Consider the following 13,847-nt stretch of genomic DNA (forward strand, 5'->3'; position numbering starts at 1 on the left):
CCATGAAAGTTAAGTGAAACAAATGCCTAATATAGTGAGAGCTGGCTGATGGAAGAGAGTCTGCAGGCCATATTTATGGCATCATTAACAGCGAGGCCAGGACCAGATGGTCCTTTGATAAGAGCTGAAGCGAGAGGTTAAGGATTTGCTGGTGGCCTTGATAAAGACCCATTGTCATCTTTACTAATCCCAGTGCTCTGAAAGCCCATTCTTTGAACCTAATCTAATTTTGCGTTCTACCTGGACAGAAGAGGATCAAAAATACGTTTACCTTTTTAACTTTCTGATCAGATCAGTAATAAATTGAGAAGGCTGTTCTAGATTAATACGGAATCTGTGACTTAAAAGCAAGCAAGCTGTACTTTATAAAGCCCACAGGGTAGGCCTCGATCAGAAAATCTTATCCAATTCTGGGCACTACACTTAAAAAGAGGGTGTGGAAAAGATTTACTGAACTGGTGACCAGGATGATTGAGGCACTGAAATTATATTGATGGTCTGCAGGAGCTGAGGTTATGCTCAGAGCACAGAGGGTGAAAGGGAGATTTTACTGAGGTACTTAAAATTATCAAGGGGTTTATATGGCACCTAAGGTGAGACTTTCCTGTGGGAAAAGATTTGGTGGTGTGAAAAACTGTCTTCTTTTTAAAATTGTAGACTGAAATGAGAATCCCAGGGATTTTCAAGAACAATTGCGTGGTTTGGAAGCAAGAAATTTGATATCTTTTGTGTCGCTGTGAATTCCAGCAATGTGCAGATGACCTGGAGCCAAGGGGTTGTCTACAACTGAAGCTGGTTGGCCTGAGGACTCTGCCTGTCAATTACTATGTGATTGGTGGAAAGGTATCAGGACAGGTTGGGATGTGAGCAAGACATCAGGCCTGAAGAGAAACCAACAAGTCTGCAGTGGCCTAAGAAAACTCACTCTCTCTCAGTTCTCTGCAGTAAGCCACTTTAAACATAAAAAATATCAGCTCATCATTCCTCCAGCAGATGCTACAAGTTCAGACTTTAAATTGGATAAAGCCACAGCCCTTTCCTCAGTAAAGCAGCCACCAGTGTCTTTAGTAAACCACTGGAAGTGTTCAAAAGAAAAAAAGGTCGAGGAGAGACTGGATTAATAAGAACCACTCCAACAGATCCTGTAAACAAAGACTACAGAACTGTTTTCCCAGTTTTCCCTCCACTCATGTGTTTTTTCCCCCCTGTTTATGTTAGTTTGTGTGTAAGGTGAGTAATTTAAAAGGGGGGTCAGTCAGTTCAGTTAGCTGGACCGCTAGTTTGCAATGCAGAGTGACACCAGCAGCATGAGTTCAATTCCTACACAGGCTGAGGGTACCATTGGAGGATTCTCCTTCTCAACCTCTCTCCTTATCTGAGAAATGATGACCCTCAGCTTAAACCACCACCAAATGTCTCCCTCTCTCTGTCTTATGATAGACCAGCCCTGTGGACTGCTAGAACACTCATGATTTTACCTTTAAGGGGAGTTACTTAAAGTTTAAAGATTTAATTTGTAGAGTTCCCTTAATTTAGTTTACTTGTTTACCTGTCATTAGAACATAATTATCTCTAATAAAATATATTTCTGGTTGGGTACAGAATTGAGGAGGAAACCCACACAGACTCGGCCTTGGCCTGTAAACTGAAGAATAATCCAAAGAGATTCTGCAAGTACATTAAAGACAAAAGAGCAACTACAGAGAGAAAAGGTCCCCCTAAAGATCATTGAAGTTGTTTATGCATGGAACCACAGGAGCTAAGGGAGATACTAAAGCAATATTTTGCATCAGTATTTACTGTGGAGAAAGACATGGAAGATTGAGAACTTGGGGAAATAAATACTGATGTCTTGAAAACAGTCCACACCACAGAAGAGGTGGTACTGTAGGCCTTAAAAAGCATTAAGGCAGATAAATCTCCGGGACCTGATCAAGTGTATCTCAGGCCATTATGGGAAGCTAGAGAATAAATTGCAGGGGTCCTAGCAGAGGAATTTGTATCACAGGTGAAGTGTTGGAAGACTGGAGGGTGGTTAATATTGTGCCTTTTTTTAAGAAAGGTTTCAAGAAAAGCCTGAAAACTGTAGTCCCGTGAGTCTGACATCATTGGTGTATAAATTGTTGGTGGGGATTCTGAGAGACAGGATTTACAAACATTTGGAAAGGTAAGGTCTGATTAGGGGTAGTCAACATGGCTTTGTGCAGGAGAAATCATGTCTCACTAACTTGATTGAGTTTTTTGAGGATGTGACCCACAAGATAGATGAGGGCAAAGTGGTAGACATTGTCTATATGGACTTTAGCAAGGCCTTTGACAAGGTTCTATATGGTAGACTGGTTAGCAAGGTTAGAACACATGGGATTCAGGGAGAGCCTGCCAATTGCATACAAACTTGGCTTTTGACGGTAGGAGACAGAGGGTGATCATGGAGGCTTGTTTTTCAGACTGAATCATTACTTCCCCTTAGGAGAATCCCTACAGTGTCGAAACAGGCCTTTTGGCCCAACAAGTCCACGCTGACCATCTGAAGAGTATCCCACCCAGACCCATTCCCCCTACTCTATTACTTTACATTTCCCCCTGATTAATGCACCTAACCTACATATCCCTGTTCACGATGAGTGATTTAGCATAGCCAATCCACCTAACCTACACGTCTTTGGATTGCTGGAGGAAACCCACACAGACTCAGGGAGAATGTGCAAATTCCAATTGAAACCGGGTCCCTGGAGGTGTGAGGCAGCAGTGCTCCATAGTGATTGGTGTTGGGTCTGCTGTTGTTCACCACATATATAGGGGGGATGGTTAGAGAGAGATGAATGCTGGTGGTTTAACCCGAGGGGCACCACACTTTACACTTGGGGCAAAGTTGAGAAGGTTGAACCTGCATGGTTACCTCAGTTGGTCCCAGGAATTGAACCTGCACTGTTGGTATCACTCTGCATTGCAAGCCAGTCAGCCAACTGAGCTAACCGACACCCAGTATTATACTAGCCACAAACTCCATGATCTCGCTCAGTGGTATAGCCATTCATTTCTGGGTAGGGAATTCCCTCATTTTCCTGTTCCAACCGCCCCAAACCCATAGTGGAGAGAACTTGCCTGGTTGGCATGGTAGTGGTTAAGCCAGCGCTCGATGTGTGTTGCGTACCAGCCTGGAATGAGACAACGATTCCGAAGAGATCTTAGCTTTGGCACTGTGTCCCCTCTGGCAGTGATAACCTCATAGAAACTGTACTTCAAGGCCACCGGATCATCGTGAGCCCGCTGATGCTGTGTGTGAAAAGCAGAAAAACAAATCCTTACTTTCAAATGAGAGACAGATCAAAACCCTACTCTGTCCACGTTTAGGTTATCTACAAAGTTGTGCAATGATATTGTAAGAAGACTTTTTAAAAGCTCATTTGTGAGACGTGAGAGTCCACATTTATTACCCGTGCTCAACTGAAATACTAGGAAAGTGTATTTTCACCCACATCTTCGATTTCCTGAAGATCTGTGATTCACACCCAACTGAGAAACATAGTAGCAATAGGCCATTTGGCCCTTCAAGCCCGCTCTGCCATTCATTATGATCGTGGCTGTTTGTTCCACCCAATAGCCTGCTCCAGCCTTTCCCCTGAATCCTTCGGTCACTCTAGCCCCAAGTGCTATATCCGACTCCTTCCTAAAATCATACAATGTTTTGGCCTTGACTGCTTTCTGTGCTAGTTGATATCCCACAGGCCCACCACTCTCTGGGTGAAGAAATTCCTCCTTGCCTTAGTCCTAAATGCTGTCCCTGTATCCTTAGAAGGGATAGTGGTGTTTCTCTCATAGTAAAAGCAATAGCCAAGATCAGAGGACCATTCATTACAGAAAGTGTTATTGATAATTCTGAGCAGTCTGTCATCCACATTGTCCCTCCAAGCTCATATACATCACTCCACTCAGAACTTCTGCGGTGTTTGCAATGCCTTCCTTGTCTATGCGAGCAATATATATCTTCCTTTCAAGTACAGGAGCAGGGATGTACACAGAAATCTGGACGATCCGACATTTGGTTATCCGAATATTGGATTATCCAGCATTCGATTCTCCGAACATCGGATTATCCGGCATTCAATTGTCTGAACATCAGATTATCGGGCATTCAATTATCCGAATATCGGATTATCCGGCATTCGATTATCCGTATATCGGATTATCCGGCAAGATCGCAAGGTCCCATGTTTGACCAAACTATATTATCCAGCATTCAATTATCCGGGATTTGATTAACCGAGTGAAACACACGCTGCCCGTGTCCTTTGGATAATCAAGGTTCCTCTGTACACCGGTCGCTGAAAGTAAGCATTGCAGATGCAGCATGTGGTGCAGAAGGCAAATTGCCTTCATAGCGAGAGGATTCCAGTACAGGAGGAGGAATGTCTTGCTGCAAGTGTCCAGGGCCTTGGTCAGACCACAGCTGGAATACTGTGCGCAGGTTTAGTCTCCTTAACTGAAGAAGGATGTTCTGATGTTGGAGGGAGTGCAGCAAGGATTTCCCAGACTGATTTCCCAGGACTGATGTATGAAAAGAGATTGGATTAGTTAGGGCTATATTCACTGAAGTTTAGAAAAATGAGGGGGATTCTCATGGAAATTTATAAAATTCTAAAACTACCAGATAGGGTAAACATGTTCCAAATGACCAGGGGGAGTCCAGAACCAGGGTGACATTTTAGGGATACAGGGTGTGCCATTTAGGATAGAGATAATGAGAAATGTCTACACCCAGAGAGTGGTGAACCTGTGAAATTCTCTGCCACAGAAAACAATTGAGCCTAAAACATTGAATGTTTTCAAGAAGGAATTAAGATACAGTTCTTAGGGCTATTGGGACTAAGGAGTATGGGGAGAAAGTAGGAAGGGGGATTGAGTCGGATGGTCAGAGTCAAGATTAGAGTGGTGCTGGAAAAGCACAGCAGGCCAGGCAGCATCCCAGCTTTTGCCCGAAATGACCTCGGATGCTGCCTGACCTGCTGTACTTTTCCAGCACCACTCTAATCTTGACTCTAATTTCCAGCATCTGCAGTGCCCACTTCCGCTTTGGATGATTACAGCAGACTCAAAGGGCCAAGTGGCTCCTTTTTTTTTACTAATTGCTGCCTGTGTTTTGCGGTGAAAAACCCTCACTTCAAACCAGACAGACGCTAATTGGCCATCAGCACCCCAGGGCAGATTTGAACCCGAACGAGATAAACACTTATCTGGAAGGTATGCCATGGGACCAAGCCACTGGTTCCCATCATCGATCCATGTCAACATTTCACCCAGACACAGTCAAAGCTTCTTGGTCACATTTACTGACCCGGGCCCTATTTCACTTTGTAAAAACTCCATCCCATATTCCCAATTCCTTCGTCTCCGCCGCATCTGCTCCCAGGAGGACCAGTTCCAACACCGCACAGCCCAGATGGCCTTCTTCTTCAAGGACCGCAGATTCCCCCCAGACGTGATCGACGATGCCCTCCACCGCATCTCCTCCACTTCCTGCTCCTCCACCCTTGAGCCCTGCTCCTCCAACCGCCACCAAGACAGAACCCCACTGGTTCTCACCTACCACCCCACCAACCTCCGTATACAACGTATCATCCGCCGTCTTTTCCGCCACCTCCAAACGGACCCCACCACCAGGGATATATTTCCCTCCCCTCCCCTATCAGCGTTCTGCAAAGACCACGCCCTTCGTGACTCCCTCGTCAGGTCCACACCCCCCACCAACCCAACCTCCAGTCCCGGCACCTTCCCCTGCAACCGCAGGAAATGTAAAACTTGCGCCCACACCTCCTCCCTCACTTCCCTCCAAGGCCCCAAGGGATCATTCCATATCCGCCACAAGTTCACCTGTACCTCCACACACATCATCTATTGCATCCGCTGCATCCGATGTGGCCTCCTCTATATTGGGGAGACGGGCCGCTTACTTGCGGAACGCTTCAGAGAACACCTCTGGGATGCCCGGACCAACCAACCCAACCACCCCGTGGCTCAACACTTTAACTCTCCCTTCCACTCCACCGAGGACATGCAGGTCCTTGGACTCCTCCACCGGCAGAACATAACAACACGACGGCTGGAGGAGGAGCGCCTCATCTTCCGCCTGGGAACCCTCCAACCCCAAGGAATGAACTCAGATTTCTCCAGTTTCCTCATTTTCCCTCCCCCCACCTTGTCTCAGTTGGTTCCCTCAACTCAGCACCGCCCTCCTAACCTGCAATCTTCTTCCTGACCTCTCCGCCCCCACCCCACTCCGGCCTATCACCCTCACCTTGACCTCCTTCCACCTATCACATCTCCATTGCCCCTCCCCCAAGTCCCTCCTCCCTACCTTTTATCTCAGCCTGCTTGGCACCCTCTCCTCATTCCTGACGAAGGGCTTATGCCCGAAACGTCGAATTTCCTATTCCTTGGATGCTGCCTAACCTGCTGTGCTTTAACCAGCAACACATTTTCACCTATTTCACTTCAACCAATTTCACTCCCACTTGACTAAGTAAGTCTTGAACATTGGCAGGATTTTTACTCTTTGAGAGAGAGCACCAATGCCAAGGCAAAATGGGGGTCACAGCCTGATATTACTGATGGCAGGAGGAAATCAGGCACAGGGTCAATGGAATCTCCTCCAACATGAAAGGAGGTGAAACCTGCAGTCCAGGTCAGTTCATGCTAAAATGCCCTCACTGCACATTTTGAAACTTTTCAGTCAGAAAAATAGTCTCAGCAACTATTGCAAGGGAGGGATATCATCATAGGATAGATCGAAGGGGCAGCCTATGTGATCTGCTGTCCCATCCACTACCTGTCTCACTGCCTCCTAAATCCATTACCCACAGGCCTCAGGCGTAGCCACTAAGCCTCAGATGTCCTACAGCACATATGAGAAGTTCAAATCTGCCTTTACCTTAATAAGTCATTGATTATGTTTGTATAATTAGCTTCTCGCTGCTTCTGGGCTGGTGATCCTTCAATTTCCAATGTGACGATTCTATGGTTTTAAGAGGAATAACTGTCCTTTTTTAAAATGAATATAGTTTGTGACAGAGTTGTGGGGGAGTTTGCTCTAAAGCCAACAATGTACTTGTGAGGTCTTGGTTTTTTTTTATTAAATTGGAACAATAGAAGCAGCCTGAATGGGTGGGGTCGAGCTCTCACTGAACTAGCTATTTTCAGTTTTAATCTTTCAGTAACAGTTGCTGGGGTCTTAAACTGGGTTTGGAAACTGCAGTGGACCTCTCCCTGATACTTTCTGTCTCAAAGCTTTCTTCTGATGATATTTCCTCCTGTTCTGGAGAACTGCATGAGAGGCAATTCATTTCACTGAATTTACTTTTGCCAAAGGTGCGTTTATGGGATGTTACTATATTGGAACAGTTGCTGTTCAGTAATTAAATAACCTGCTATTCTGTTAAGTTTTCTCACAGTTAAGTTAATCTAATTCCTTCTTTCTTTTGTTGTATTTAACTATAGCGGATGTGTAAAGTGTATTTTGCTTTAAATCTGGTTATTTGACCAATTGAATTACATCAGCATCGCAATACCTGGCCCTTGCCTTTAAAGTAAGGAAAGTTTAGGGTCTAGGCCATCTTCTTAGTGTGTTTTGAGGGGGTTTGTTCTGGTCCATACCACCAATCCCACCCTGGGAGTAGGAAGGCTAAGCACCAGCAAATTGGCACACTGCCAGCAATGTGGAATTTCATTCCCATTTCTCTCTGTATTTGACCACACAGGAATGAAAATCCTGCCCCAAGTTTCTGCCAATGTGTGATTTTTCCATCTTCCCTTTTGACATATATCAAATATAAACACAACCCAATTCCTCCCCCTCCTGATGTTCCTGCCGACTGAGTATCCAACAGGTACCTGGTACCAGGAGTAAGCTCGGTCCGCGGGATTGATCAGAATGGTGATAATTTTAGCTTTCGGCAACAGAGCCACTGCCCGTTTTGGGGCCACCTCAGAATCAAAGTAATTTGCACTCTTCTCAAAGAAGAAATCCGAGCTTGTGTTGGACGGAACAGGGAAAAAATCCATGTACCTGCAGGGAGAGGGGAAGAGAGTAGGAACCAATTACAACACGCAGTGCAGCACCTCACCCAGAGCACTTAGACAGCACATTCCAAACTCACAATCAATACCATACTGATATGTTTAATGCAGCTAGTCAGATGTGTTATCATATACCTCTGTGAAAGATAGAATTTGTATCTGCATCTTCTGATCTTCTATAGCTACTACAACTGAGTCACAAGAGTCTTACTATTATCACCCAGAAGGACAAGGGCAATAATTACATGGGAACACCACTACCTGCAAGTTCCCCTCCAAGCCACACACCATCCTGACTGGGAGCTCATTGATCTTCCACTTTCATGGGTTGGTATCCCACCATGGCAGATGGTGGCATTTGAATTTAATAAAAATCTGGAATCAAACACTAGTCTAATGCTGACCATGTTTCTGTAAAAACTGGTTCAATAATGTCTTTTAGGGAGGGAATTCGGCTGCCCTTACCTGGTCTGGTCTACAGTTGACGCTTGGAATCTCTTGGGCAGCCCAGTGGCTCAGTGGTTAGCACCGTTGCCTCACAGCGCCGGGGACCCGGGTTCGATTCCACGCTCAGGCAACTGTCTGTGTGGAATGTGCACTTTCTCCCTGTGTCTGCATGGATTTACTCCAATTTCCTCCCACAGTCCAAAGATGTGCAGGTTAGGGTGGATTGGCCGTGCTAATGTGCTCATCATGTCCAGGGATGTGTAGGTTAGGTGAATTGGTTGTGTGGGGTTTCAGAGTTGGGGTGGGATCCTCCTCAAAGGATTTGTGTAGACCTAATGGGCCAAATGGCCTGTTTCCACACTGCAGGAATTCTATAACAGCAATGTGGGTGTCTCTAAAATGGTTAAGCAAGCCATTCAGTTCAAGAGCAACTAATGGTGCCTTGCTATACATCCTTTCCAAGAATAAAATCGAAAGAACATGTCTCGACAGTTTTAGTCAGAAACAGTTGGATATAAAGCCCAGAAATCATTGTAAAGCCAAAGAAAGGGATTGACCATTCCTCTAAGCTTGTTCTACTGTAGATAGCCATTACTCCTTACCCATTTCCCATCCTATCTTCTCCATATAAACCAACATTTTCATAGCTGCCATCGGTTTTAAGGAAGGGTCACTTGAATACCTGAAACATTAGTTCTGATTTCTCTTCACAAATGCTGCCAGACCTGCTGAGCTTTTCCAGCAACTTCTGTTTTTATTGCTAATCGGTGTCTATTTGTGTTTCTGTATCTTTCAAACTTTCCTGAATCCATTTGTACGAATCTCCCTTTAAACAGCACTGTAGGAGTAACCTAGGAGAAAGTGGGGACTGCAGATGCTGGAGATGTGGGTGGCACAGTGGTTAGCACTGCTGCCTCACAGCGCCAGAGACCCGGGTTCAATTCCCGACTCAGGCGACTGACTGTGTGGAGTTTGCACATTCTCCACGTGTCTGCGTGGGTTTCCTCCGGGTGCTCCAGTTTCCTCCCACAGTCCAAAGATGTGCAGGTGAACTGGCCATGCTAAATTGCCCGTAGTGTTAGGTAAAGGGGTAAATGTAGGGGAATGGGTGGGTTGCGCTTCGGCGGGTCGGTGTGAACTTGTTGGGCCGAAGGGCCTGTTTCCACACTGTAAGTAATCTAATCTAATCTCATCAGAGTTGACAGAGTGGGGCTGGAAAAGGACAGCAGGTCAGGCAGCATCGGAGGAGCAGGAGAGCCGACGTTTTGAGCACAATCTCTCCTGATGAAGAGCTTATGCTTAAAATGTCGACTCTCCTGCTCATCGGATGCTGCCTGACCTACTTTTCCAGCACCACACCCATCGATTCTGCTGGAGTAACCTTCCAGATCTGCATTTCCTGCAGGGTCTCACTCGTTTTTAAGGTTTCTTTGTCTGGGCTGAAATTCAAAGGAAACATTCCGAAACATAAACTCAGTTTCTTTGAACTGTTTCAGTTCAAGGTTATTGGTAAGGACGAAGCTCTATGTCCCATGTCAATGATACTGTGAATGATGGAGTAAGCTATATTCCTGTCTGGGTCTCAGGGAATGCGCAGTGTAGGCTGTCTAGCTCAATGCAAGGTGCTTGAGTGAATACTGCTTTCGTTTTCTTAACGGCATTGAAGCTCCGAGGAATGCCAAACTCTGCTCTGTTCGGTCTATTGTTTTCACTGCAAAGTCTGTACACAACTGATTTTGGACTTTAGTACAGACTTACAGATGGTTTATGAATAAATAATGTATAAATGAAAAATAACCAAATTAAAAAACACTCCGTTTCCTGCTGAGGCATCTTACGGCTTCTCATAGAGTCCCTGGAGTGTAGAAGTAGGCCATTTGGCCCATTGAATCCACACTGACTCTCTGAAGAGAATCCCACCCAGACACTACATTTTCCCATGGCTAACCCACCTATCTCTGGGCTGTGGGAGGAAACCAGAGTACCCCGAGGAAACTAACACTGAAACAGGGAGAATGTGCAAACTCCACATAGACAATCACTTGAGCGCTGGCATTGAACCGGGGTCCCTGGCACTGTGAGGCAGCAGTGCTAACCACTGAGCCACCATGCAATCTCAGGACTTCTCAGGCTCAACATTCTGTTTAAAAACTTCAGGGTCTGGCTGAGTACGATTTCAACTGCCTTCACCCTTCTCTCACACTAGCTTTGTCTTGTTTGTGCCCCATTGGTTTTACTCTCAGCACAAAGGGCTGCTTTTCTCCTTTTCACACCTAATATTTACACCTATTTTACATCTCTATCTCTCCTAGACCACCGTTAGCACTCCCTTTGCCTCTTGCTCTGGGTACCGCTTGTCCACTCTCTCCTCCTCCCCCTCGGTCAGTAGCATAAAAACCATCATTTCCCAGATGGGGAGGTGCCGGTGTCGTACTGGGGTGGACAAGTTAAAAATCACACAACACTAGTTGTGGGCGGCACGGTGGCACAGTGGTTAGCACTGCTGCCTCACAGCGCCTGAGACCCGGGTTCAATTCCCGACTCAGGCGACTGACTGTGTGGAGTTTGCACGTTCTCCCCGTGTCTGCGTGGGTTTCCCCCGGGTGCTCCGGTTTCCTCCCACAGTCCAAAGATGTGCGGGTCAGGTGAATTGGCTATGCTAAATTGCCCGTAGTGTTAGGTAAGGGGTAAATGTAGGGGTATGGGTGGGTTGCGCTTCGGCGGGTCGGTGTGGACTTGTTGGGCCGAAGGGCCTGTTTCCACACTGTAAGTAATCTAATCTAATCTAGCTACCTGATGAAGGAGCAGCATTCTGAAAGCTTGTACTTCCAAATAAACCTGTTGGATTATAACCTGGTGTTGTCTTATTAAACTCAAAACATTTACTCTATTTCTCTCTCCCTTCTGATGCGATCAGACCTGCACTTTCTCTTCTCATTTTCAGACTTGCAGCACCCACAGTGTTTGGATTTTATGAGGCTGTCTAGTCAGTTGTTTTAATTGCTCCCTTACCAGTCAATGCCCTTATGATAGTTCGGTCCATTAAAGAACTGCAACTCCTCAAAGCTATCAGGGTTTGGAGAATTGCTGGTGACATCCGGGTGCATAGTGAGGAACAGATAAAGAGCTGTGGTACCTGGGGAGAAAGCGTCCGCTGTTACTGACAGAATATTACAGTGCAGATGTTATGCAAACAGAAAACTAAGCAAGGCATTTCTAACTCAAAGCAGGATTCCCAAGTCTCCTTGCTGCTCTTGATCCAAGCAAAGCATTCAATCGCATAAACAGATGAACACCCACATCTCATTTTCATCAAATTTGGCGTTGCAAGCTCACTGTCGAACACTGCTTAAACACCAAGGGTTCACATCGGAAATTCAAATTCTTCTGCTCTCTCACTGACCTCCTCAGTGTTTCCAGCATTTGGTTCAAATTCAAATTTCAGCATCTGCGTTCTTTGCTTTTTGCTGATGTCAAGATCAGTTTGCTTTCTGTATTTTTGGTGATGGACTGAGCATGGAAGAAAGATAGTTTTAAAACCAAGGATTGTGGAAGGTGTTGCCGCTCGTGTAAAAATAATTTACTGAAACTCATTGTGCTTAGTCTTTCCACTGCTGTGTTGTTCAAGCAGTGGGTGAAGGTGTTTGTCAATGGCATGGTACCAGAATGTGAAATTTGGCTGGGCATTCATAGCTGATTGGCTTGTGCACTTAGGACTAATCACAGATGCCAAACATTATCAACTTGACAACAATTGTCTGATTGGTTCCTGGGCAGCTGAACAGCTTGTGGGTGTGAACGATACAGGGAGATACCTTTGGACTGTGGGAAGGACAGGTTGCATGTGTGTATCTCCCTGTAGCATAAGCCTGAAGGAAGCCTTCTAATTGGTAAAGTCTAAGTTACTACCACCAAATTGGGAAGGTGGCAACAGCTCTGCCTAGGACTGTGAGAAACTACAGAGAGTTGTGAATACAGCCCAGTCCATCACACAAACCAACCTTCCATCCATTGACTCCATCTTCACTTGCTATTGCCTCGGAAAAGCTGTCAACATCAAAGACCTCTCCCACCCCGGAAATAATCTCTTCCGACCTCTTCCATCAGGCAGTAGATACAAAAGCTTAAACACACACACCAACAGATTGAAGAGCAGCTCTTTCCCCGCTGTCATGAGACTTCTGAATGGGCCACCCAAATTTTAGACTCAATGTTGATCTCACACTTTATGTACCTTCTCTGCAGCCAATCTTCACTCTGCTCCAGTACCCTTAAGCAATTCCTGATTTCTTATACTTTCAAATTAAAAGATGTTTTTAAAAATCATACAAGGATTTGGAGCAGCATAGTGGCTCAGTGGTTATCACTGCTGTCTCATAGCACAAGACATTCAGGTTTGATTCCAGTTTTGGGTGACTGTCTGTGTGGAGTTTGCACCCCTTCCCAGTTTCTACGTGTGTTTCCACCCACAGCCCAAATATGTGCAGGTTAGATGGAATGACCCGTGCCAAATTACCTGTAGTGTCCGGGGATATGCAGGTTAGGTGGGTTAGCCATGAGAAATGCAGGGTTATAAGGATTGGATGGGATACTCTTCAAAGGATCAGTGTGGACTTTTTTTTTAGATTACTTACAGTGTGGAAACAGGCCCTTCGGCCCAACAGGTCCACACCGACCCGCCGAAGCGACAACCCACCCATACCCCTACATATACCCCTTACCTAACACTACGGGCAATTTAGCATGGCCAATTCACCTGACCCGCACATCTTTGGACTGTGGGAGGAAACCGGAGCACCCGGAGGAAACCCACGCAGACACGGGGAGAACGTGCAAACTCCACACAGTCAGTCGCCTGAGGCGGGAATTGAACCCAGGTCCCTGGCGCTGTGAGGCAGCAGTGCTAACCACTGTGCCACCGTGCCACCCACGGTGGGCCGAATGGCCTGCTTCCACTTTGTGAGGATTCTATGACTTGTAATTTTTGTGAAATGTTACTTCCAGTGAGCAAAAAAATTACAAATTCTTATGGAGTTCACTTATTGATTTAAATGCTCACTGGACTACTCTGTTGAATGTTTATTGGCAATGTTCAACAGTGGCTTAAAATTAACACAACATGCTAACACTGTGAAGCCATGACAACTGCAGTTTTTCACATCTGTGAAGGCTAGAATTCCACCGAGCAGCTGGGAAAGGGAGGAGGACATATTTCCAGGGAGCTGATGTCCAGTTTTGATGTTTGTTAATTACATGCACAGACCCTGGTTGGGAAATCCAGCTGCCAATGCCTGTCCCTGTGGTTCAGTTTTGCATCGCCTTGGTTA

The 13,847-nt window shown here is 45.8% G+C and overlaps 1 protein-coding gene across 4 annotated transcripts in view; it reads right to left on the minus strand.

The window, feature by feature from the left end:
• ndst1b (N-deacetylase/N-sulfotransferase (heparan glucosaminyl) 1b) overlaps positions 1 to 13,847 on the minus strand; it is a 274,405-nt gene that overhangs the window by 17,136 nt on the left and 243,422 nt on the right. For all 4 annotated transcript variants that reach the window (XM_060837417.1, XM_060837416.1, XM_060837418.1 and 1 more), the window contains 3 exons: positions 11,533 to 11,656; positions 7,888 to 8,062; positions 3,106 to 3,276 (listed from right to left, as the gene is read on the minus strand). In XM_060837417.1, the coding sequence (XP_060693400.1) occupies positions 3,106 to 3,276; positions 7,888 to 8,062; positions 11,533 to 11,656 (470 nt within the window). The remainder of the gene's footprint in view (positions 1 to 3,105; positions 3,277 to 7,887; positions 8,063 to 11,532; positions 11,657 to 13,847) is intronic.

Source organism: Hemiscyllium ocellatum, chromosome 16, assembly GCF_020745735.1.
Source record: "Hemiscyllium ocellatum isolate sHemOce1 chromosome 16, sHemOce1.pat.X.cur, whole genome shotgun sequence".
In the NCBI taxonomy this organism is placed as follows: Eukaryota; Metazoa; Chordata; class Chondrichthyes; order Orectolobiformes; family Hemiscylliidae; genus Hemiscyllium; species Hemiscyllium ocellatum.